At 42.3% G+C, this 26,253-nt stretch overlaps 1 protein-coding gene across 1 annotated transcript in view; it reads left to right on the top strand.

Moving 5' to 3' along the window:
- CDHR3 (cadherin related family member 3) overlaps nucleotides 1-25,986 on the top strand; it is a 56,046-nt gene extending 30,060 nt beyond the window's left edge. Inside the window, exons 4-19 of the mRNA XM_077178033.1 lie at nucleotides 1,824-1,909; nucleotides 2,899-2,993; nucleotides 3,098-3,202; nucleotides 6,983-7,131; nucleotides 8,462-8,651; nucleotides 8,955-9,117; nucleotides 10,577-10,676; nucleotides 10,834-10,932; nucleotides 11,538-11,779; nucleotides 13,284-13,455; nucleotides 15,028-15,272; nucleotides 17,801-17,982; nucleotides 19,519-19,532; nucleotides 20,975-21,006; nucleotides 22,077-22,125; nucleotides 24,777-25,986. Coding sequence (XP_077034148.1) covers nucleotides 1,824-1,909; nucleotides 2,899-2,993; nucleotides 3,098-3,202; nucleotides 6,983-7,131; nucleotides 8,462-8,651; nucleotides 8,955-9,117; nucleotides 10,577-10,676; nucleotides 10,834-10,932; nucleotides 11,538-11,779; nucleotides 13,284-13,455; nucleotides 15,028-15,272; nucleotides 17,801-17,982; nucleotides 19,519-19,532; nucleotides 20,975-21,006; nucleotides 22,077-22,125; nucleotides 24,777-25,087 — 2,234 coding nt within the window. The 3' untranslated portion in view covers nucleotides 25,088-25,986. The remainder of the gene's footprint in view (nucleotides 1-1,823; nucleotides 1,910-2,898; nucleotides 2,994-3,097; nucleotides 3,203-6,982; nucleotides 7,132-8,461; nucleotides 8,652-8,954; nucleotides 9,118-10,576; nucleotides 10,677-10,833; nucleotides 10,933-11,537; nucleotides 11,780-13,283; nucleotides 13,456-15,027; nucleotides 15,273-17,800; nucleotides 17,983-19,518; nucleotides 19,533-20,974; nucleotides 21,007-22,076; nucleotides 22,126-24,776) is intronic.
- The last annotated feature ends 267 nt before the right edge of the window (nucleotides 25,987-26,253 follow it).

Genomic DNA, 26,253 nt, shown 5'->3' with positions numbered 1-26,253 from the left:
AAATAAGTTGGAAGTCAGTCTTAAGAGTGAGACCTCAGAGACTGTGATCTATGGTGGTACAAATGGAATGAGGCAGAGAGTTCTGTTTCCTACATGGGGCAGTTGATGTTAACCATGCTGACTTTTAGACCAGGGCAAAGATGCCAGGGGAGGAATGTGCAGTAGCCTTAGGAATGAGGCTGGAGAGCCTGGGCTGCAGCTGTGGCCGGTGCAGGCTTTGCAAGTCATGCTGTACCTGGTGTGAGTGACACTGCCATTGATAGAAAGGGTGGGAAATAACTGTCTTACTCTCTAAGAGACCTTGTTTATGTACTAATGAACAAGACCTGAAAAAATTGTACCAGATGCATCAGAATATAATGATTTGTTTATTATGTGTTCACATGCAGACAGAACAGTTCACTCCATAAAGTGCTTTTGAAGACTTCCTGTCCTAACAGCACTGTATGGCCAAGCACACTTCAGATATTCAGTTTTAAAAAATCTGAAAATACTAAACTGTGATCCCTTTGTGGCAGGTATTCAGAGTTGGCTGCTAACCCCCAGGTCTGCACTGACCACACTGGAGTGTGAAGCCCAGCTGCAGCCTGACTTTTGCCTGCTGCTCAGGGATGTGTACAGAGCAGCCTGCTCACATTCAGCTCTCCTCACTGATGCCTCCTGAGCACATTGACATCCTTGATTCCATACAATACTTACTTTGTAAAGCAAATTAGCTTCCCCCAGGGAAGAGGCTGTGTCATCTTCTCGGTATAGCTGGTGTCTTGCATATCATGGGTGCCACTGGAATCTAATAATAATTAAATCTGACACTTGGAGGGATCGACACAGCATGAAACACACTACGTGGGAGCTTGTTACAAATAAAGGCATCAGCTTAACTCTCAGCTAGAGCTGCCATAAATTGGTGAGCACAGATGTCTGATCTGTCTCACTGTGTGGCTCTAGTTAACAGTACCAGCCACAATTAGACACTAATTGCACATTTGCTGTTTATGAAAAAGCATCTCCCTCTCATTAAACTTTGTATTCATGTTGTTGTCCTCTGGGAACAACTCATTACGCTGCTCTGGGATTCCCATTGCTCTGATGAGGAGCAGCAGTCAGTAGGGGTCACAGTGGAAATTAATAGTCCAGAAAGAGCAGATCCAGCACACACAAAAGGGCATAAAGCAAATAATGTGATCTGAAGATCTGTTGTCCTGTTAATTGCTCAGCCCAAGGAGAGATGAGCCTGTTGCCAGTGGTCCAGTGTGGGATAGCCCAGCTGTAAGAATCCCAGGCATGGAAATGAATGTAGCTTGCACTGAATTATCGGCCTTAGCAAAGCAAGCATTTAACTCAGTGCAGTCCATTTGCTAATTATCTGCTTCACAGGTGTAAAGGAAAAGCAGGAATGAAGAGGAAAGCATCTGAACTCTCCTGGCAGGGCACAGGGTGTGGACAGGAAGGGGATGGTGGTGAGGACCTAGCACAGGATCGTATTCTCCCCATCTGCATAGTAAAGAACCCCACAGATGTAGCCCAAATGCACAATTTACTCCATAACCTTTGAACAACTCAAGATAGGCCATAGGGGAAGATCAGCCTTTGCCTTGGAGGGACAATTCATATTGCAGTGGTGGTTGCCTGTTTACAGATATGTAATTGGTTTCTTTTCATCCTTTGAGTATCTGTGATCTTTGTGATGATTTTGGAATTACACTTGTGAAGTGAGAAGATGCAGCAGGCAGTAATACATCCTGACAGCTTCAGTGCATCAGTCTCTTTGCTGCTGTGCCCTTTGCTTTATTCAGATAACATTTAGTCTTATATCCATGCAGCTGTGATGATCTATGTGCTGGAAAGGACACCTCCAGAACGCATTTACCAAGTTGATGCAGCTGATCCTGAAAATGCAAAACTCAAAGTAAGTTGTATTAAACAAAAAACTCCAGAGGTTATATAATCTGCTGTGTCTGAAATGTGAATTACCATCATCTTTCAACAACTTCCTTCCTTATCAGAAACACAGGAAAAGTTTTAATCTGGAAAAAAAGAAGCCTTCTCAATACTAAACTACGAAAAAACAGCCTTAATGCTTGGACAAAAACTATATTTCAAGTTCTTAGCCTTCCAAAATTAAGGAATATCGAAGGCAGAATTTGATATAGTTAATGAGAGACACAGTAGAAATTGTGAATTTAAAATTTAAAAAAGGCTTACAAAATGTTTCTTGTAAATAAGAGTGACTAAAAGTAAATAAAGTTTTTAACCTTCTGTATCACAATTTAAATTCTCTTAAATGAGACAGTAGGGAAATCACAAGGCAAATGAATATCAGGTTTTGGACAATCCCAGAACAAACTGTGACCTACCTTCAGTTATGAAAATGTGTTGGCTGATCTGAAAATACTCTTGGTATTCAGACAAACTTGTGGAAAATGATACATAGGTAGCTGGGGGAAAGTAACTGCATTTAGCTAAGAATTATGTTGTATCTTTGCTTAATTTAGTTTGGCTTTATAAAATACAGTACATTCAAGAACTGAACCCGAAGATGCTGCTTCAGTGTTTAGTGTTATTCAAGAAAGCAATTAACCTTGAGTCTGTCCTCAGCCTTTGCCCAGTCAGGCTGAGCTGGTGAGGAGGGAAGCAGAGCTGTGGGGGCTTAGCTCTGCTCTGTGGGTGAAAGCAAGGCAGTGAGGTCCATGTGCCTTCTAACCCCTGACACATCTGAGCCATAGGAAGCTGCAAATAAAGAAATGCTCTTACACCCTTGGACAGATGCTCAGAGGATTTTGCAGGTTATTTGCTTGGTGCATGACCCTCTGAAACTTTCCCTGTTCTGCAAGGCAAGGAATGACTGGAAAGGTGTTTAAAGATAAAAAGACTAATTTCTTGTTCTCTTCATTTCAGTATTCACTGCTCCCTGCAACAGCACCATTCTCAATCAGCGAAAGTGGAGCCATTTTTTCCACAAAAGAATTTGATTATGAGAAAGATCCACATAGGTGAGAATGTATTTTATTCCCATGGCCTATTCGCTTATAGTATCCAGAGAAATGTTTTCTGACATACACAGAATGATTCTTGTTCTGTTTTTCTTATTTAACAGTTACTTCTTAAATATAACAGTGACAGATCCAGATGGACTCAACTCAACTAGAACAGTGAATATAAATATAATTAACATCAATGATGAAAGGCCTTACTTTACCACGTGAGTAAAAATTTTCCATTGCTCTCAAAATGTAGGTGATTTCTCAGGTTTACTGCTTTGGCACCTGTGGGAGGGTTTAACATAAGGGAAAATAACTATGACAACAAAATACGGCTGACAAAAGTATTTTAGTTTTGCTGTGATTCCTATTCTTATACTGGAAAGCTTTGTCCTGGTGTCACTCATTTATTCTTATTTGTATTCTTGATCATTTAAAGTTTTCCAGGCTCTGCCTTCACACTAAGAACAGCCAAACAAGCTTGTTTTACTTGTTAGCATTTACAGAGGTTAAAGCTATGCAGAGATCTGTGGACAAGTTCAGACAAGGAGGTTAATTTCACCCGGAGTGCATACAATCATATAGGGTTTGCTCCTTATGCAGGTGTGCATTTCACCATAATTGTGTTTATTCATGCAGAAATGTCTAGACATAAGAAGGTCTCCCTTTTGATCAGTCTTCTCCTCCCAGACACACTTGTAAACAATCCTGGTGATCTTTGAAACGTTGTTGTCTCTTACTGTGTCATAAGCAGGAAATTGTGTCATAACACACAAGTCAGAAATAGCTTTTGAAGGCTAATGGAGTCAGGATATATTAAGAATTTAGAAAAATGGGAACAAATATGCCTGTGCTACAAGCAGGCTGTTTTGCTGTGGAAAGCACAATGGGTGGTTGTTCCTGAGCTTGACAATTATTACAGTGGATCTGACTCTGTTGTTGATTTATCTATGTCACTTGCATGAGACACTGATGGGATTTAAGGCACTGTCATTGTGTCTCCTGATTGTGAGACTCTACAAGGTCCCTGCTGAGAATATTTATGATGGTTCCTCTCCTGCCATCTCTGCAACAATGGAGACAGGATAGCACCTGGGGCCATGCCAGGAGGTTCCAGCCACTTGTTTGGAGCAATCTTCTGGGTGTTGTCTTGACCCAGAGCAATGCATGGCTCCTGGGCTGAGGCCAATGATCTGGACCTTGGTGGATAAAGGGGTGAAGAATCTGAAGAAACAAAAGAATTAAATGTGAGAAATAGGCATGAATTGTTGTTGCTGTTGCTGGTGATTTTTTTTTTCGCTACCTACTTAATACTTGAACCTCATGTCTGCAATAAACAAGAACATTAATAACTCATTCCATGTTACTGCACTTCTGCATGCAGGAGTGATGCCTTGGGAGGCTGCCTGGAACAGAGGCTAGGCAGAGTTAAAGGAATAAAGTAGGTATTCATTAAAAGCCCTTCAGAGGATACACCTTGGGCAGTACAACAGCCCAGCCAAAGCTACAGCTAAGATGGACAACCAGCCATGAGTTTTCACACTTTTAGAGGTTTCATTCCATTTACATATTGGGGTTAATTGTCCAATTACAGCTTCAGATTATGAAGTCCCATCCTCCCAGATGCTCTCCCCAATTTGTTGTTTTTTATCCCGTTGGGTCTGAAGCTGCAATGGTGTCCTTGGTTCTCAAGCTGGAGAAGGATTGTTTTGTCTAACTAAACTGTGAAGAGAACTTTCTAACACTTCATATGAAACTCAGAGTTATAAACTAATGCAGTATCTGGAAAATATGAAAGCTAAAACTTAAGGCATCATAAGTAATCTTCTTCCCAGTGCCAATGTCTGCACATTGTGTTCTAGACTGATTATTCCCTCCTAATGTTGCCATTTTTGTGTATTTATCCTTGTGTCTGGAATGCTAAAAGAGCTCTTTTAAATATTTATCTACTCGTTTGAATTAGTGAAAACTACAGTGACTTGAGAATCTGTAGCACCTAAGACTCATATGGCACAAATAGAGTCTGGTATTGGTTTGAATCTTCTCCCTTTTAGATTGACACTACAGATCAAAAAGAGCAGCTCAGTTTGTAAAGAATTTTAGATGAAATTGCACTTTAAGATCTATCCTTAATATGCACATATATGGCCTGTCCCCTGCTACAATGAGAGCTGCATGCTGGGGCTGAGTACTGCCTGACATCATAATAATCAGTGCTGGGGAAACTTGAGGAGTTAGCAAACCTCCTTTATTTTATCCCAATCATAGCTGTCAAGAACAGAGTTTCAAAGAGTCTTTTTAACTGTTCCCATAGTATAAGCAAGCACATCTGGTTTTGGTGTTCACAACACTACATTGGCATTCATCCTTTTGAAATTGTTGCTGTTAAAATCAATGGAAAACTTGTGGAGTCAGGAAAACAGAGGAGAAGACAAGAAAACAAGCATATGCTTCCTTTGCAATTACATGGCAGTGACTAAAAGGTCTGCTTGAACCATCCTGTAAAAGGCACTGGCAGGTGGCAGACAGATGGACAGCAGGACATGTCCCAGACACAGCTGTAGAGGAAGCAGCCCCAGCTGTACTGGTGCTTTGTGCTGTGGAGGTGTGCCCAATAATGCCCCACTTCCCATAATATCTCGTGGGGATGGGATAGCAACCATCAGCAGGGTTGGTAGGGCTGTGAGGGTGGAGCTGTGGTGAGTTTGCTGTTCACAGAGAGGTTGGAGTTGGGGTCCCAGTGGGCCTAGGAAGTTTCCTACCTTGGGCCAAAACCACTTAGAGCTGTGAGAGTGAGTGGGATCTGTTTCTTTCTGTGTGACTCTGGAAGCAGCAGGACAACAAGGAAGGAAGGGATTCAATGCCAAGACTAGAAACTTCATAAATAACTGACACAGCAGGCTTCATAACCTCCTTGTTTTCTTCTGGCTGTAAGTCAGGTGTTTTTACTGGGAAAACCCTATGTGATTTCTCTCCTGTATGCTTGCCTCTTTTCATATGAACTGACAGAACAGTTGAAGACAGTGTGTCTCCATAACCATTTTGGAAATTGTGAGTGGAGATCTTGAGACGTGGGATCTTCTGTTCTGTCTCTGCAATTCTCTGCTCCAGTTGCTGAGTGCCCCATGATGTGTGTCTTCAGAGAACAGCAAGGACTCGTGTCTGCCTGTACTGGGAACTACAGAGCAGTCAATTACCTAAGTGGTAGCATAGCATGTTTTAAAAGTGCAAAAAGTATTTAGTCTTGAAACACACTTCTAATGTTTCTGAACTCTTGAGGACCTTCAACTCCCCCTGAGTTCTAGAATTAGGAGATGCATGTGAGTTCGTGTGTGTTTCAGTAATATAAATCAGTCTTCTGAATTTCCTTGCACCATTTTTGTCCTGGCCCATGCCTATTTTCACATGTGGTACAAGTACTGAAATTATCCACCTGAGTACACATGTGAACATCAAACTGCCTCCACTGTAAACAATCCTGCACAATTGCCTGCCAGGCCATATTTGACCTATAAAACTCAATTCATGTTTTTCTGTAATACTGTTGCCCCCCAGAAGGCTCCAGCATTCATTCCAAAAGATGATTAACTACATAACTTATTGTAATTTTTGCTTTTCTCTTGCAAAATGAGGGAATTAAAGGAAATGGCTTTATGAGCTGGTGGCTCTTTAGGGAGATGGATGGCATGACTTAATGGCCTCCTACCTCTTCAGCTTCTGTGGTCCTGTGAAAGTCAAATTGCTTTTACTGTGGAAAAGTTGCAGAGGAAGAATACTTACTTGTGTGGCTGTGTCATGTTTCGTGACCACATGCCAGTTCAGCTAGTGCTACATGTCCATCTGGCAGAACCCATGACTGGGATATTTATCCAGACATGCAAATAGCCATCTCTGAGCCCAGCAGCACCATGGCTCTGCTGCTGCAGTTGGCTTCTCAGCTAAGTCTGTAATCAGCTGCCCTTACAAACAAGATGCATGCTTTGCTGAATTTTATCTTGTAGAAAACAAAGAATATACCGGATTCCAGAGGAGCAAAGCCCAGGCACCAGTGTTGCCAATATAACAGCTAAAGATCCTGATGATGGAGATTCTCCCAGCAGACTTTTCTACAGCATCCAGTCATCTGACAGACGTTTTTCCATAAATCCAGGTCAGACAAACAAAAATGTGACTTCTGACATCTGAAAAATAAAATAAAAAAAGATGTTTATCAGAGAAATTATTTTTATCTTAGTTTTAAATAGACTTATTTTATTTAGTGGCTCCCTATAGCAATAAGGTATGCTCAGTCCCTTATAAGGATGCAATTCTTTGGACAGCTGACCAAGACTTGATAAGCTATCTTGAAGAAAGTAGACCAAAGGTGACTTCTTGACAAATACTGACTTGTGGCAGGAGGTGGTTCCATGGGTGGAAGTAAGATTGCTGATTTATTTTTAATCTTTGAGGACCGCAGTGACCCTTCTGGGGCTCCTGAAATATCTGCAGGTAGTTAGACCGTGATGTCCTCCCTCCTGTCTGAAATCCTCTCTAGCACTGAGGTGCACTGCAAATCTACACCTCAATTTCATTGCTCCATTCATAACCCTCCTCAGAAAAGACCATCCAACAGAGTCCTCTTTCTCATGGTGATCTCATCTTCTTCATGCTCTCTGGGGTCTGTACATCCGTTCCCCAGGGGTTTTTCCTCCAGGGCTGGCATTCAGTGACAGCTTTGCTCCTTGTCTGCTATTGCTTTGGATCTGTTTATCACAGTTGTAAGAAGTGCCACACAACACAGTGCTGTAGGGGATCAGCATGATCCATAACTGCTTTGGACTCCCTATGCTCTTTGGCCTTGTATTGCCACCTTCCTCCTCATTACACTCCCAAATGCAGAGGATTTGTGAACAGTGTGCACTGTTCTTTTAGCTCCTCTATTCTCTGGGAATAGTACTGTGCCATAAAAATCTTCTACTTCTGACAGAGGCTAACAGAAGTGAAAAAAAAGTATTGAGTGGCTGACCAGAGCACTTGGCACAGTCTGTCACAGCTCTGTTGATCTGTGAGTAGATTTGGATGTGCTGACGGATGCTTGAATGATAACAGTGGAAAGAGAAGCTGTTTTGCTAGCTAGGGAGCCAGGACAGCACAGGCATTAGCAGCTTGTTGTCCTTGATGCTCTGTGAATGCACTCAACTCTGGCTTGCACTAGAAGCTTGAGAGCAAGGGAGACCTAAATGCTTTACAAATCCTCTGCTGAGGCCTCCTAAGGTGTATTTTTCAGCAATGGTATCTAGCCATTAATCTTACCCAGAATGTTCAGAACCATTTTGCATCACTTAAGAAACTAACTAAACCCGCCATGATTTGCGCAGGACAGAAGACTTGTTTTTATTCTGTTGCCTTTCTGTTGAGCTGCCCTGCCCTCTTGCATGTACACCATGACTGTTTGTTGCTTCCCCCCATGGTGAATGTCTGACTTCTGGCTGCTCTGACAGCAACTGGAGAGTTGCAGGTGGCCGGGAGGATCGACCGGGATGCGCTTCCACTGCGGCTCCATCCCAACATCTCCCTGGTGGTGCAGGTGGAGGACAGCCCCAGCAGTGGCCATGCCAGAGAAATGGAGATCACCATTGTTATTGAGGATGTCAATGACAACCCCCCAGAATGCAATCCTTCTTCCTTCAGGTATGGAGTCTCTTCCTTGCCTTGGTGCTGCCTTGCTGCCCCAGGCCTGTGTGCAGACAAGGGCACATTGCCAGACCCACAGCTGGAGGCTCAAGTGGACATTTATCATCAGCCTGCCCACTGTACTGGGCTGCTGTCCATCACAACACGTGGGTCACTGTCTGGGTTGCTTCCTCCATGGTTGCATATTTAGATCTAGGATTTAATTTAAAAAGTAAATCAATGTTTTGTCCTGTGATATACGAGGAGTTCAAAAGCAGAAATATGAGTTGCTTTGACGGGAAATGTGTTTGTTTTAAACAGGAAAGAAGCAAATGAAAATACCACTCCTGGGACATTTCTTGTTGATCTTAGAAATTACTGTAAAGATATTGATGCTGATCCATCAAACAACCAATTTATTTTCACTGGATTATCTGGTTTTGGAAGCAATAACTTTGCTCTGCAGTCCACTGGAAGACTTATGGTCAGTCATTTGTGGCTTTATGCTAGATTACCCCATTAGAGAAGTCAACTTATGAAATATTAAAAGGGATTTTTTAAATTTATTGTACAAGAAAAAAAAATTACTGTAATCCATTTCACAGTAGGTGTGATGTGGAGAATGACTGTTTTGACTGGTTGTGAACTATATACCCCTAGATAGGATGCTTTCTAAGGATTCTACAGAATTTAGTGAACAGAGAGTGTTTTCTTCAGTTTTAAATAAATGTGCTAGATATGATTAAAAAAAAATTCTTTTTTAGGGAGTGTGAAGCACCAACTTTGATATGGATAAACAGAGAAATTTTATGCCATTTCATACCCATTTACTCATGACAGACTGTGGAAGATCCTTGCTATTCAGCATGAAGAATTTAAATACTTGAGAAATCTCACACTCAGTAACTGGTCAGAATCGTAAAATCACTTAGAGTGGCAAATTTTCACAAAAGTGTGGTGGGATTTGCACTTCTGTGATTTTGCATGTCAAAATATGGATTCCTTATACTGATAGCTGCTGGCAAACTGGCATTGGCCAGAACCCCAACAGTTCCTGGTCATGTGCAATGGTGGTTGTTTTTTGCTTCAAAAAAAACCCCGTGGGCAACTGCAGAAAGAAGGAAACAACAGAAAACAGGCATTCTGTCTAAAAGGCAAGAGTGCTACAGGAGCAGTAAAATGATTTTGTATGGTTTACTTTAATTTTAGAACTGAGGTTTCCTTGTCAATAAGAACTGCTCTTAGCTGCTTCATCTGCCAACATAAAAAGCATTTTCCTTCCTGCACAGGATAAGATTGTTGTCAAGCCTTTGATCCCTGTGTATGTGCAAGGTAACAGACTACACCAAGCAACCTGTTCCTCCAGGAACCTCCCTGAAGAGACAGCCAGCAGGGGATGCCTCTGTGTTAGTCCCCCTGCCCCAATGTTTATGGGGCTTCCACAGCAAGATAGAGAGCTCAGAAGATTAGGGTTTAAATCTCTGTGAGCCACCACTTAGTAACAACTTGGGTCCTGGGAAAACACTCATGGCTGGACCTGATACCTTTTTTTAGTGTCTGCAAGCATGAGCTGAGGTAATAGCTCAAGCTATTGCTGTTAGCAATTACAGATCCTTGTTGAGCCAAGAAAGGGCAGCATAAACAGCCAGCTCATTACACAAGCTTTGAATTGACTAGGTAAAAGGTCAAGACCTTATCATCCAAATGATTAAACTTCCTGCTCTAAAGGGGAAGAAATTTTGTTGGCAGAAGTGTAAGCATGTAGAAAAAGCCTGGAATTCAATCCTGGAATTGACTAATAGTCTGTGTTATTCCTATAGAACAGTTCTATATACCCAAGGGGCAAATCATACTTACAGAATGCTGAAAAGAGTAATTGTCATCATGTGTACTGTGACTTAATGTTTAGAGGTACAAATATGATTATGTTCCTTTCTATTTAGATGACTGGAACTATTGATCTAGAAAACCCAGCTAATCCAGGAGTTGAAGTTTATACTTTGACTGTCAGGGTGCAAGATATTGCCCATCCTAACTACTCAAGCAAGTATCCCTTTTACATTTCTTTTGATAGTTTTCTGTGCTGTAACATCATGGAAGAGGAATACCATATGTATTTTGAATATATGCATGAGAAAATTTCACAGCCATACTTAACTATGATTTAATCTTCTGATATAATCTTCTGTTATATTTCCAGATATCATCTACATTTACATCAGGATAAAGCCAGTGAATGAATTTTTACCAGTCTTCCGTAATTTATCTTATGTATTTAGTGTTTCAGAAATTACTAAAGGTACAGTAAGTAGCACCTAAATGATAGAAACAATGTTGCCAAGTTGTTAAGTGCCTTTTTGCTCCAAATGAATTTTCATATATGTAGATGAGGCAAATGGCTCAAAGTTCCAGTTCAAATAGGGTCTCCACCATACAACCACCTACTACCCTTAAATAGACTAAACTGGCAAAAACTCCAATTGTACAGATGGAAGCTGAGACACAGACAAATTCAGCAATTTCACAAGAAATCTGTGGCAGTGCCAGGAACTGAACTCAGATGTCTTGTTTTAGACTGTCTTTCTGCTCGTGCTAAATTAGCCTTTTGGAGGGACTGTGGTGGTGCACAGAAACCTTTACAGACTGACACAAATGAGTGAGGACTCCCTTGGCCCAGCCATGGAGCACTTCTGCTGAGGTTCCCTATACATTCCTGTGTTTTGGCATTTATTGTTAGCAGCCCATGTACGGGGGAGCCATAGCACACCACAGGGAAATAGTGCTCATCACACAGTTGCTTTATTTTTCTTGGGTGAAAAACTCTAGCCAAATCTTTAGTTCAAATTCATCTGTACCTTGTATTACTTTAAATGTTAATGAAATATGGATTTTTTTGTCTCTCAGTTGGATCCAGCATTGGAAGAGTGCATGCCACAGACAAGGACTGGCCACCCAATGTCATCACTTACTCCATTGTAGCTGGAGCTGGCACCAGGGATTATACAAATATCTTCTGGATCAGCCCAACGAGAGGAGATGTGAGGATTTTAGCTAGATTGGACTATGAAACAACTCAGAAACATATTTTCACAGTACAGGCCTCAGAGAGACCTGTAGAAGGTCAAGAGAAGTCTACAACAGCATCAGTGAGTAAATCCACTCTACTACTTTGCCTTTACCTACATCTTTCTTTCTTCTTCCTAGCAAGAAGACACAGTAAGACACTGGGCAAAGCACTTTCTGTAAAAGGCAAGTGCAACCCTGCCCAGTTAGATATTACTCAGATGAAAGAGGTGGTGTTTACTCAGTCTTGGTTTATTTCTCACAAAAAGGATAAAACCATATTTTAATATTTTTGACTGTGGTGTTTGCTTCTCAGACTTTTTTTTCTTATTTTACCTGGACAGCAAAAATGTTTTCTGTGCCTTAGACAATTTAAGTTATTCTTTATAGCTACAGAGGTACTAGAAAATAGAAAAAGGACAGGGTCTTGAAGCCAGGTAGCACAATTTAATTGTAGCCATGTTTAGTGGTAAACTCTTTTTGGAGTCTGTGTAGTGTCCCTGGGCCCTCAAACATGCTTTTGATTTTGTTTGTCATTTTCTTCCCTGCAAAGTGTCCAAAGTAATGTGAGAATTGTGTTGCAGAGCTGTGTTTTCATGGAGTAGTACAGAGAGGATGTGGCTTTAATAGCAGGATTTGGCTTAGGTTTTCTGCCCAGACCTATTTTATTCAGAAGAAAAAGTATAGATGCTATATCCACAAAAGTATTTTATAGTAACTTTTTTCAAGGGATCCCAGTGTTCTTCACAGACAGAGTCCTTTTGACTTCTTTTCACATTTTCTCCCACATGACTGCTTTATATTTGATTTTTACACATCTCTTGGAGGTAACACAGGTACTAGGCTTGCTCTTCATTCCAGCCAAGCACCACCCATAGAGTTGCTACTAGGAGCTATTTAATCTCTTTATCATCTATAATATTTCAAGGTGACTATTAATGACATTTTAGCATCAGAAGCTTTTAACAATGCCAAGCTTATCTGTTGTCTGACAAACAAACATTACAAGAAGGAACTTTGGTAAGGGTAACCTTTTTCTTTTAGCTAACTAATCCCAGGTGACATCAAACACATCTGGTTCTACTCAGGGTGCTCCTACCCACGCAGGAGGCCATTACCAGCATTTCTCTCTCACTGGGAACCGTCTATAAACACTTTTCCTTCCATGGATCATACTCTAAATGGTTATTAAATATTGCTAAGGAGCATAACTAATGATTGTGAAGCAAACTGAAAGTTTTGGAAGGGAGTTTAATGATTCTGTGGTACTATTATTATTTCTCATTTTAACTATAACACAATTCAGATTGTTCAAACAGACATATCAGCTTGCAGGGCCTTCACTTTTGGAAGATGGCTCAGGTTATAGAACCTGTTCCCAGAAAGATGCTGATCACAAGAAGAATTGAAGGACAAATGATCACAGACATTTTCTGGTAGGAGCTAAGTTGGAAGGGGACTTCAGTGCTCTTCAACTGTTGTTGATCAAAGAACAAAACGGGCAAAAGCAAACAGTTTCTGAAATGAGCAGAATTCTGTCCTGGCACACTGAAGCAGCTTCAGCTTGCTATTGCTCTTTTCTTCCAGGTAACTGTGAATGTTTTGGAGGTAAATGATGAAGAACCAGTTTGTTCACCCAATTTCTTCTCACTTCAAATCCCAGTCGATTTAGCTGTTGGGACCAATATTAATGGCTTCAGGATTGAATGTCAAGATCGTGATTCTGATCCCAGGTCTTTCCGTTACTTCATTAATGAAGGTACTGTGTCACGGTGGGCGAGCTGGGAACAGTGGGAAAAAATACCAAATGCTGATAGTTCACTTATATTTATAAACAAATATCTAACATATTTGTGTGCTAATTTCATGGTGAGCTAGCTGTGATCCACAAGTTCTGCACATCATTACACTGATCCTCTCCACAAGCTGGTTACTGGTGCTACAGGTGCTAGCAGCAGAAACCACTCCTTTGCAAGGCTGCATTGCCTGTCATACTAATTAATAGGCTATTAGTTACACAGTTGACAAGAACTTCAGAAGAATGAGCTGGAATGATATGCAGTGTCAAATTTCTCTTCCAATTACAGCTGAGTAAATCTTGAGAAACAATGGAAAGTTCTGTATCTCTGCATATCTCACTATCACATAGATGCTGGTGCTGTGTTCAAAACAACTGCTTGAACCTGCATGTCATAGGTCCATGCTGTATACAATAAACCCTTCTTTTAAAAATCCTTCTTTGAACCTCATGATCAGCTGCATTCACTTGGAGAACTGCAGTGGTATGGGATGATACTCAGCTTCACAAAAATGGAAACATACTCTCTTGGGGCAATTCCTTCTTTTGTTGCTGAGGCGACTGCTGTGAAGGAGGGAGCAGATTGTCCAGGTGCCAGTAAAAAGCTGTGAACATTAAAAGAGAGAATCTCTGTCCTACTGCAGCCCCTTGATGCCAAGGAGGGGCTCTACAGACATAGTATTGACACATGATTCCATACAAATGGCATGGCTGTGTTAGTTAATCAGTGTCTGATCACAGGCCCAGTCCTGGTGGTACAGACCTGAGCTGTGTCATGCATTGGCCTCTGAGCCACAGAGCAGCTCATGGCCCTTTTTGTGCTATAAAACAGACATGGCCTTCAAGGGCATGTCAACTCTTGATCTCTGTGGGGCCACAAGAGCAAAACCAAAGCACATTTGGTGCCTTTTCAAGGCTCTGATATCCTGTATATGTGGTCTGTCCAGATCCTAACAGCTGGAACTGGTCTGCTTGCAGCCTGGGCCATGAGCAGCTCTCCAGCTACAATGGACAGAAAACAAGGGATGGGGGGCAGCATTTCTGAACTCTCCTGCCTGCCCCATGGTGCTGACAAAGCACTGGAGGCAATGAGTGTCACTGAGCCATTAACTCTCTTCAAAGGCCATTGCCTCTGGGCAGAGGGAGAAGCCATGGAAAGGGGCTGGAGCAGCACTCCAGGGACACCCCAGTAGTGGAATGAGCCCTGCCACAGGGCAGGGTCCTCACCCCAGCTGGGTGTTGTTGGGTGCTCCCCTGGTTGTAAGTTCAGATCATTCAGGTGACCTCCTGTGTGCCCTATGGCTCTGAAGTGTTTCCACAGCCTCCTCTCTGCTATGTCCCCATAGAAGCTCTTCTTCTAGATTGTAATGCTTTTATGACTGTATTGTTTTAAATTGTTTTATGTGGTACAAGGAAGATCAAGGAGCCCTTCCTGTCATTGACATTTCACCATCTTCACCACTTGTTACACACATTTACTTTAATGTGGGATTAAAGTAAATTTTTTTGCATCTTGGTGCTACCTTTTTGCAGGCAATGAGAACAATCATTTCACCTTTTCACCAACTGCTGGCTCCAACATATCTCGTCTGATTCTTGCGTCAAGGTTTGACTACGAGAATGGACTTGATACAAACTGGGTTTACAGTCTGCGCGTCCACATAACAGATGACAATTTAGTATCTGCCAGGGACAAAACTACACACTTAACTAAAACTGGAACAGTCACTTTAAGCATCAGAGTTATCCCAAACCCAACTACTGTCACAACCACTACGGTAAGTTCACTAAAACTTATGTCCAGTTCTGCATTTCTTTTATGGAGTAATCTCCACAGGAGTAAGGAGAAGAGGGTAGATGTATGAAAAAGGAAAGCAAAACCCTGGAGTGCATCTAGTCCTGGGAGGTTCTGAGCCTTTTGCTCTTATGATGAAGCTAGAGGTGGTTCATGTGCTTAGTGTCATGAAGGATTAGTCCCAGGTACAGAGTCATAACATGTGTTTTGTATTTCAGTTTCTAAAACAAAAAGGGCAGGAAGCCAAAGGACCGGGCATGCAGCCATTACCATACAACTGGAAAGTTAAAGATTTTGGCAGCTTTATTAATAAGAAAAGAGCAGGGATTAACCTTTGCCTGGAACCTTAAAATTACCTCATGCATTTTGCACTACTTCGTTTTTTATTCATAGCTATTCACTCCCCCGTGTGCCTTGCAGTTTTGTGTGCTTCTTTATCATTGGAGCACATTAATCTGTGGCTATCAAAGTTGAAACAGACAACAACAACAAATCCTCATCACTTAAAAGGGTCTCTTTTCCAGACCTGAGGTCACTGTCATGTCAAACTTGGAGCAGCATGTCAGGGACTGAAGCAGTTTTGCACAGCCTCAGCAGGTTTCAGACAGCAAATCCAGAGGGGTGGGATGGGTCTTTCCTGACCTCCACGCCCATGGTCCATGGCTGAGCTGAGTAAGCCTGCACAGCTTCTCGCAGCCCAGGTGGGCTCTAACCCTGCACACCCTGTGGAGCTCAGGGCCTGTGTCCCAGCAGCACTGTTCACCTCTGCACAGCATCCCAGTTGAGCTCTGTCATACCAGTTCAATTTCTGATTTCCATAAGGCTGGTGCAGGATGAGTGGAGAGTTTGCTTTTGTCTTGCCTGTAGATGTGACACAGCCTGAGGGTACAGACCACTCTGTCTCTATCCTTGTCCCAGTCATGCCTTGCTGCACCACCTTCCATCATCCACAGTCCATCCATTCCCTGCCTGCCTGCAGATGCCATTATCCTTTTCTCTTGCATGCAGGAATGAAAGTAGGAATGTCCAAGTGAAGTGGTAAAAGAGGCCTTTACTATAAAATGGTCTACATCTTCTGGAGGCTTCTGGTAACTGAGCCAGAACCAAAGGATTCTGCAAACAGCACATACAAGTCTGGTTGCTTTGCTATGAACATGCTTAAATCCAAATTTTCAGACTGATTAATAACCCTGTTCTTATCTAATGCTCTTTTGGGAAAGAATAAATGATTTTTTCACTGCCTTCTATTCCTCCAACTTGATGTGGAAATGAAAAGTTAAGCTGAATAAACTTATTCTATATTCCTTTCCCTTGCTTCACCACAACTACAAACAGTCTCAACCACATACCACAGCATTAAATCTGTCTCCCCAGAGATATCAGCCTTCCACTTGCAGGCTATTTTCCAGAAGAGCACTTCCAATACAGCAAGTTCTCCCATCACTACTCTTTACATGTGTTCAGTGCAGCAGCTCGATGAGTCAGAAACTGGAAACTTGGTAGTGTAGAAAGGAAGCCCCATTACAAAATGTCACTTGTGACTTCAGTCCAGGTGAGGAGAAAGTGGTGGTGGTGATGTTGAGATTATTTGAGAGTTTCTCTAAGGATTGGATGTAATTTTTTTTGACAAGACTAAATAGATAATTTTAAAATTATCCTTAAACTGGAAAATATAGATACCCTGCTCAATTTCATACTCAACGTGATTACAAATGTCTTACAGAAAATTAAATAAAAACTTCAGTAGGTGATCAAAACTAATAGTACCACACTAGGTAATGAACTAGGTAGAGTGAATGAGTAATTTTTGAAATGTGTGAGAATAGTTTCATGATGGGACCTTAATGAATGAGCTGTTAGCACCAAGTGATGTGCCAGCTCCTAGATGTGTCTCCTGACACTCAGGAAGATGTGGGAGATAGCAACTGCTCAGGAAGTGTGGTTTTTCCTTCTGGAACAAGTCACTGGGTAAAAAAGAAGGAGTTCCATTTCTTTTTATACAATAACCCAGTTCCTTAGGGTTCAACTCCTCTTACAAAGCAGTCTGAATGATTACTGCAGTGAAGATGACCTACTTCCAGTTTTGCCTTAGGTAAAAAGAAAACAGTATCTCAGTAATGGCAGTATTCTCTGAACTTGCCCACCCTCTACCAGTGTGCTTACAGCCTCTCAGGCAACCTGAGGCTCTTAAACCCCACCATGACATTCTTGTTTTAATATAAGACACTGAAACGTGATTTGGAACCTCCCCTTTTCCTTGTGTTTTCCATTTCTTTGGGGCCTTTGGTTGCCCCAGGAGCTCAGCAGTCCATCCCATCCATCTGAGCTGCCTTGGCAGTGAGCAGGCAGGCACATGGCACGAGTCCCTGCCTCCCTCCACCTCCCTGTGCCCATCACCTGCCGAGCCTCTGGCCAAGCTGGGGTGCCTCAGTGCAGAAGTTCAGCCAGATGAAAGGTGACGCTGGTGTCAGTTTGCAGCCCTGAGGAACTCATCCTGTCTTGTTTTAAAAGCCTGGCTTCACTGTTGTGACAAGAAGAGAGAACCTCTACTCTCCATCAGCGTGGTACGTGCCGTTCACCGTCACCCTCGGCGCTCTGCTGCTCCTCGGGCTGCTGGGCCACCTGGGGCTCCTGCTGCTGACAAAGCTCCACAGCTGCTGCCCCCCAGCAGGGAAGGCACACAGCACCCCTCTGTGAGTCCCCAAAGGGCACCCTGGGCAAGTCCCAGCACCACCTGGCACTGACAGAGATGGCCTTTCTGCCATGATGCTATCGGTGCTTTGAATCTTCTCTAGCAGTATGGCTGTACCTGGGGCTCCTGCTGCTGACACAGCTCCACAGCTGCTGCCCCCCGGCAGGGAAGGCACACAGCACCCCTCTGTGAGTCCCAATGACACTCTGGGCAAGCCCCAGCACCGCCTGGCAGTGACAGAGCTGGCTCAGGCCCTTCTGCCATGATGATATCAGTGTTTTACATCTTTTCTAGCAGTATGGCTGTACTGCAGTAAATGCTAATACAGTGGTATTAATGGGTGTTAATCATATGAACTCAAGGAAATGTGTCCCTGGCATTTTTTTTTTTCATGAGTTTAGTAACATTAACATTAGCAGAAGGTAGAAGTGGAATTAGCAATTGTAACCTCTAAAGGCAGCTATGCTCATGAGGCTCAGTTGGAGCCTGTGGCAGACTGTGCTGACCACAAATATTTTGGTTTGTATTTGACACCGTCTCCAAGGGAGCTCCCATCTAGGTAGTTATTGGATGCATTTTCCTCCCTCTCAGCTACAGATCCCAGTGTCCTTTGCAAATATTGGTGCTCATGCCAATTCATTGTTCTGGCAAAACTTCTGCAGATTTCCTGGAATTTTACCAAGCCAGTTACAAGGCTCTGGCCCATAAAGCTTACCTCTAAGTGTTCATGCTTGGCAAAAGGCATGGAAGCACCTGGGACCAGCTCTGAGTCACTGTGGGAAGTGGAGAGATCCCTGCTGGCTGCTTTCTCAGTGGGCTGGAGCCAGACTGCCTCTAAATTGACTTTGTGCCTCACAAAACAAAGATAAGCAGTCCTTTAAGTGGTTGGGATTTAAAAAAACAAGGATTTCTACAAGTATTCTCAGGATTTGGACATCAATTTGGAAGTTACATTAAATATAAAGAACTACTAAATGACTGTGACTATAGTTCAGATTGTGTGTGCAAGACATTAAAAGGTTGTGATAAAAAAGACAAATGAATCTAAGATACTGCTATTATTTATTAATTGGGCAAATGATTTATTGGGAATTGGGGTCTCAGGTTTAAAAGCAATTTCTGTATTTTCAAAAACATTTATAAACTTTCAAATATTTTAAAAGGCATCCTCTGAGCACATCAGACCCAAAAAATTCACCTTCCTCCCAGGATGGAACAAAATGACAATATCTGGAAATATATTTTTCCAGATTATTTAAATCCATTACGCTATCATCAACAAGACTTTATTATTTTAAGAGCATTCCTTCTTGAAGAAGTGTTAGAGCAATGCTCAGGACTGTTTTCCTGTTTGAGAGCAGCATTAAATGATGCAGACTTTCTGTGAAAGCAAAATCAGAAACCAAATAAATCAAGCAAATCTCAGAACTTGAGGAAACACATCCTTCTTGCCAAGTGAAAGAAAATAATTTTTTTTTTTTGGTAGTGAAAATCACAACATTTGTTAACTACATTGTTAATCTTCTGTTCATTACAGGATAAATGCTCCAGGTGTGTACCTCTTTTCTATATTTTAATGCTTCAAAATAAGACCTTGTTTATGATTCTGTGTAAAATCTGTAAATTAATTTCTAGATAGAAATTTGACACAGTAGAAAGCTACTGAGATTAGATAATCCTGGCCAACTGGGAGGCCTGACAAAGTGATTTCATGGCCTTTTTAGTCCTCAAATCTATTAACTATTAGGCAAAACCCAAATTCAGAGTAGTCTGGTATTCTGGCATAGATGCTAAAGAATGAGTGTATTTTTCACACACAATTTATATGCTATCTGTTAAAAAATAATCCCAGCCATCTATAGCACCTTCAAGAGTCCTCTCCACTCTAATTCCCTGTTCTCTGATCACATCTCTGATCATTTGCTCCCTTGGCACCATTACTTCACATATATAAAGATTTATTTTGAAGTATTGGTGCTTTCTAAAGGGTTTGTATAACCTAGCAGGGAGATAAATCACACATGGAAAAACATGGTTTTTTAAGCAGTCTTGTTCTTTTTAGTCCCATTACATTTTTGCTAGAAAACACTTCTCATATGGGCTGAGTAGGACTCTGCTTTTGTAATTCCCCTTTCCTCAGTCAGTATCTCCCAACTGGAAAAAATGCAGGACTAACAAACCCCACAAAATTAGCTGTTCTCTTGGTTGCCCAATTTGAGACATTTCAGTGTTGGCTGATTTCCAAAAAGTGAATGCTTTTTGCTTTCTGAAAAACTGGTTCCCAAATGCTCGGCAGCAAAGGCCAGACATAACAGGTTTCCCATCAGTGCTCAGGTTGAGATCCACCTGCAGCACTTCAGAGTTTTGCACACCTGGCTGGAAAGCACATTTGTGGCCAGGCACAGTTCTCCAAAGAAAGGCCATTAAACAAATTGGCAAGGAGTGAGTGAGAAGAAATCATAGCAACTGCTTGGGTACCATCCACAAATCCATGCTGCTGAGATGCCCATGGCACTGCTGCTGTATTTATTTGCATGTGGGATGAGCTAACAGTGTGGTAAATTCACACACATCCAAACTGTTCTTCAATCTGAATTTTACTTGACTGAAAATGCAGCTCTTCCATGTTCTGTCTCCAAGCCAATATTTGACACAAGCTTTGCTACCACAAACATTTGTGTAAAACAATAATCTGCATTTCTAGTTCAGATATTCCCAAAGGTGAATTTCTGTATTAGCTCATATTATTTAGAAAGTAATAGTAATAACAATTACTATTCATTCATTACTGACTTTTCAAGGCTAGTCTTTTGATTAGTCACTGGTAACTGTGGATTCTCACTCAGCATTTGAAAAGAAATAAGAATCATTTAAGATGTCTCAGCATTTGAGTAGAAAGAATGCTTATTTCTTTGAGGAAATCTTGACTTTAGTGTCTAAGGTCACCATCAGAAAATTCTGATTATTAACAATGTGCATTTTCCTTTCTGTAGAAAAGAAGAAGCCTAAGAAAGAAGTAACTGTGGTAAGTACTGCTGGCCTCAAAGGAAGCCCCAGTTTTGCCAGCCCCATCATGCAATATGACCATAGGACCCTTTCTATGATGGTATCTGTTTTCCAAAGAGAATATAGAAGTGATAGACAAAGAAATAATGATTGCCCTCAAGTGCAAAACACTTCACTGTCCCAGCTGCCCTCTGTGTTTGGAAGCAACAAGGGGTGTGAGGGGTGCTCACCTGCACTGGGGCCCCTTTGCTTCCCCTTTGCTGCCCAAATGCTGTACTTGGGAGGTCAGACAGGCTGTGCCCACAACAATGACAGGGACACTCGCTGCACAGGTGGGACAACAAGTGCCCCAGCTTCATTGGTGGCAGCAGAGCACTGCTGAGACTCCACTGACCTGTGGAGCCAACTCTGAGCCACCTGAGTGCAACCAGCAAGGTGTGCCAGCACACCCAGGCTGTGAAGAGTTTGGCCTTGATGAGCTGTTTGCTGCAGAAGTTCATGGATGTTTCCACTGTTGGAGATGTTTCTTTGCTCCTGGGTCTCAGGGCTCCTTCCTTTTCATAGGCATAATTGCATAAAGGCTGCATAATTGCATAAATAGACAGAATGCTCTCAGGCACATGGTGTGGCTCCTGGAGTGGTCCTTTGCAGGTCCAGGAGCTGGACTGGGATGACCCTTGTGGGTCCTTTCCAACTCAGGGTATTCTGAGAAACTATGCAAGAGACTTAGATTAGTGAACTCCCTCTCCCCAAAGTCTTCAGAGAGGGAACTCCCAAGCCTACTCTGGGTGGAGGAGATTCTCTTGTGGTAACACATGTGGAGGCATTTAGCATGTCAGAACGTATTAATTCTCCTTTAAATATCTAGTGAGGAAAACCTACACCACAAATGGCTCTTGTTGCCGTTGGACTGTGGTCTAATGTGTTGCCATTGGACTGGTTTAAATAAAACCCAGCCTAAAGGAATGTAATAGACAAGTCACACAAATCCACCTCCATCCATGTAAATCACCATTTCCAAGTTACTGCTCCTCCTTCTGACTTAACTTAATTCACAGTTTTCATTTTACATTTTGTGTTTCTTCACAGACAATGACAAAGCTAAACACTATCTTTGATGGAGAAGCCAGAGACCCAGGTAATAAAAAGCAATTAACAGAGGATATGAATATTAGGCTGGAAACAAACTGGATTAGTTGATTTAAATATGTCTTGACATTGGCTTTTCATATTTCTAGAATATACTTATAGCCCTTGAAAGCACACATCTGATGGTCAGACTGTTCACTACTCCTCTGCTAAACTGGAATGTATGGATGTGGTATAGGAAGGTGGGAGAGGAGAAGGAATGTGTTGCAAGTCTCCTGCTCTGGTGCTGTCATAGCTACATGGTCTCACCCATCTTGTGTCTGGAGAATGGCCAGGAGATCATTGTCATTGCAGGAGTGCTGCCTTCACCTCCTGAACTTCTCCCTGGAGAAGTGGGTGGGTGAGTTACTGGCTCCTGCACAAACCTCCTCCCTTAGAGCAACAGTGTGTTGCTGCTGCTGTTTATCCAAGGCTCAGGCATTGCTTGTTGGGGAGAAAAGGGAAGGCCAGCAACAGCTACTGTGTCACCAGGCTATGCAAACTCTGGGCATATCTGATTAACCAGCTGGGAACAGCAAAAATAAGGTGAAAGCTACAAACCTCAGGATGAGCTGGGGAGCTCATGCGGCTCCCCAAGTGACAGCCACTGGTCTACAGCAGGGCTCATTACAGGAAAAAAAAAAAATTGTTTTATTGAGGATTGATCTGGCTTACCTCATTCCCCTGAAACACAGCCCTGCCTGAGCCCCTTACTTTGATTCTTGGCCTGGAATTAGGGTCCCCAGGCCTGTGCCTAATGGCTGAGAGCCCCAGCATGGAGATGAGGGGCTGGTAAAATGTGACAATCAGACAAAATAAGTTTTTAAAAAATAGATCTGAACATAAGCCTGAAACAATACATTTACAAATCATCCAGAAAAAGGCAGGCTTGTTTCAAGGCTTGGATTCATCTGGCCAATTTCCACCAAAGTGCCTGTAACTTGTGTTTCTTATTAGCTGGCTCAGAGCTGTTGGATGTGTTGAGCTAATGGGAAACACCAGGCATGGAGACTTCAGTACAATTTGGGCAAACAAGTGGGACCCTACTGTGCAATTAAGTCCATCCACAAGGCTGCTCAAGGCCGGTTTGATCCAGGTCCAAGCTCACCTGCTCTTTATAAAGAGATCTGGAGGAATGGGCTCCAAAACCCCTGCTTTTTTCCCTGTGCAACTGCATTTGTAATATATTAAATATGGGTAGTCTCTAGGCTGCTGCAAGAGCTGCTTTCCAGTCTTCCTGAGGACAGCTGGGGCTCCCTTTCTCAACAAACCTGACCATACTGGACTCAAGGATATCTGAGCCCATCCAAACATTCATCCAGAGCCACAGCATTTGTGTCATGCCCGACACAAACATTAAGCTCTAACACAGCTCTGTGGTGACAACAGGGAAATGTGTGCTCCCCACTCCTCCCCTCTCTTCTCCACAACTCATTGCAAACCCTAGAGGATCAAAGGTTGCTGCTTTGGAAATGAGATTTAATAATTCCCAGGACATCATCTGTTGAACATGATTAAGAGGGATGGTCAGAAGCTATTTCCTGATCTGGGCTGCTTTACCATGCCCAACTTGTAAACAGTTAAAAAAAAAAAAAAAACCAGGTAAAGAGGTCCAGTTTCATCTTGAGTTGCTCAAATTGTGTTGATATGTCACAAACCATTAATTCTGATACAAACTGCAACATTTAGTAACACGTAACCACTGTTTCTTTCCAAGCCTTAATGGTCTTTTGTTTGTCTTCTATTGTTTAATTACAGAAAGTGCCACTATAGCTCCTGATTCTCTTTGTAGCAAGATACAGTGAGTTAGACTGTGAGGTGATCACACTGGACACACAGAAATTTTTTCACTTAACTCTAGGTAGCAATGAACTGGAGGGGAAGATATTTTGCTTTTAATGTACAAGTAGAAATTACCCATAAAACCTGAATAGAGACAGAAGTCGTTCTGACAGTGAGAGATAGCCATATGTGCTAAACAACACAAATTTAACAATATTTTATCTATATGAGAAAATCATGTACTTGTATGAAACACACAGTACTTCACTCTACTAATGGCAAAGTGGACAGCAAGCCTGGAAGAAACCATTCTGTGTAAATGGAGAAGGAACATGTGCAACCAAGATTCACTGGATCTCCAAATCCTGGGTCAGTCCAGATGAGCTGACATGGTCTGGAAGATGTATGTAGCATGCTGTGCTCCTAAGTAGGGTTTGCTACCTCTGGTAGGCAAGTCTACAGACAAAACAGGCACAGACATTTACAATGGTCTTACTCAGTATGGCTGAAGACAGAAGTTTTGTCCTTACAGCGATGGATGTGTTTGTTACACTACCCATGTTAACCCCTGGTAGCTGGAACTTGGATAGATTTATAGGGTGATAAGACATTTATTTCTTTTGGAAGAGTAATGTTTTAAATACCCCTGTTCCCCTAACTGCAAAGACAATTCTTGTAGTGGCAGCATCTCCTCTGAGCGGCCACTGCGATGCCCAGCTCCCCACAGAAATGAGGATTTCCCTCTCAGGGCTGACTCCCCAGCTCAGCTGAATTCCAAGTGCTTCACGTTTCTCATTTCAGTTCCATGCTGAGAACTGCCATGTCTTAATCTGATAAGGCAAGAATGATTTTAATCTGTTGTCTTTTTGTTCTTTCAAGTTACTGGCAGAATGTATGAGTTCAATACGCGTTCGGGGGCCCGGAGGTGGAAGAAGAGCAAGGAGCCCCTTCAGTCAGTGCTGGCTATGCAGGTAATGTCCAGTGCCACAGAAAAGAGTGGCCAAGGGGTGGATGGAGCAGAGGCAGCAAGCAAAAAAGAGCCTTCAGAGAAGAGGAAAGAGCTGACTGCAGCAACAAAACCAGCTGCCAAGCCCTCAGCAGGGCAATCAGAAACACCAGGCCAAGCTGGGCTGAGATTGCAGAAGAAAGAGGAGTCTGAGGATGGGGGCTTATCCTTACCAGCCCCTTAAGGCAGGAACTGACCTCCTCTCCCAAAATGAATTCTGCTTTTCTATTAGGCCAGAGTGCATAAGACTCCAAGGCACCTCCCAACTGACCCCCGATCTGAACAGCCAAAGAATCAGATGTGATTTTTCTCTCTCTCTCAGCTGTAAAACAAAAGGTGGCCATAAGGTGTGTAAACCAGACCCAAAGGCAGGATGAATCTGGATGCACCTTTGGCACGTGCATGTAAAAGCAGGAGAGAAGAAGAGGAAGCAAAACAGAGTCATAGACAGAAGCATTCAGTGCCCACTGCCTCCTACTGACACTGGTAGTTTCCCCATGGAAAAGTCTGCACCTCTGGCAGGCATGGCCCCATCCTCTGCCTGCCTTTGGGAATGGCAGCACACACAGATGTGCTTTCTCCACAGTGAATGGGGTCTCCTGTCCCTGCTGAGCAACCAAATGAGTGAAAAGCACACCAGGGTAGAAATGTTTGCAGGTAGAAGCTAAAAATATTTTCTTTTCATTCAGTATTTTATTTCAGCCCTTCCTTGCCCTCCCATCTTGCTGTAGAAAAGCCCATGGCTTGAAAGCAGTTCTGGAGTAGAAAAAACTCACAGCTTCTTGTGGCATCTCAGGCTGTCAACACTTTCAGCTTATTTATCTTTTGTAACACTAAGAGCATTCAATATCTTCACCTTTGGTATTTCCTCTGGCACATTTAATGCTTTACAGGATCAAGTGGAATATACTCAAAAGAATAATGACAGTAAACACATGGGGTGATATAATCTTTTCTGAGTGTGAGCATGTATAATGTAAGTGCTGTCTAAAAACCTGATATAAAACAAACAAACCTGACAAGATTTTATAAAATTATTTTAATCTGAAGAAAAGTAATTATAAATGATGACTTAATACTCCATGGCTTGTCTTGGCTTGTTTTCTTTCCTGATTGCAAAAACGTTTTTTGACAGCAAGGGACTGATATCAGGTGGTAAAAGAAAATTTCGGTTTAAGTTGAGCAGTGGCAGTCAATGAAGGTTATATTCAGTCTCTCACATACATTGTTTCTGTCATGCAATGAAGGACCTGGATGGAGAAATCCACAGTGAAATTACTGGATCCTACCCTTCACAAAAGCAACTGTCATGGTGCTGTGACTCTTTGCTGTGCTCCAAAGGAGTGGCTT

The sequence above is a fragment of the Agelaius phoeniceus genome, chromosome 5 (assembly GCF_051311805.1).
Source record: "Agelaius phoeniceus isolate bAgePho1 chromosome 5, bAgePho1.hap1, whole genome shotgun sequence".
Classification (NCBI taxonomy): Eukaryota; Metazoa; Chordata; class Aves; order Passeriformes; family Icteridae; genus Agelaius; species Agelaius phoeniceus.
The sequence above is the reverse complement of the archived record's forward strand: the minus strand, read 5'-3'. Positions and strand labels throughout refer to the sequence as shown.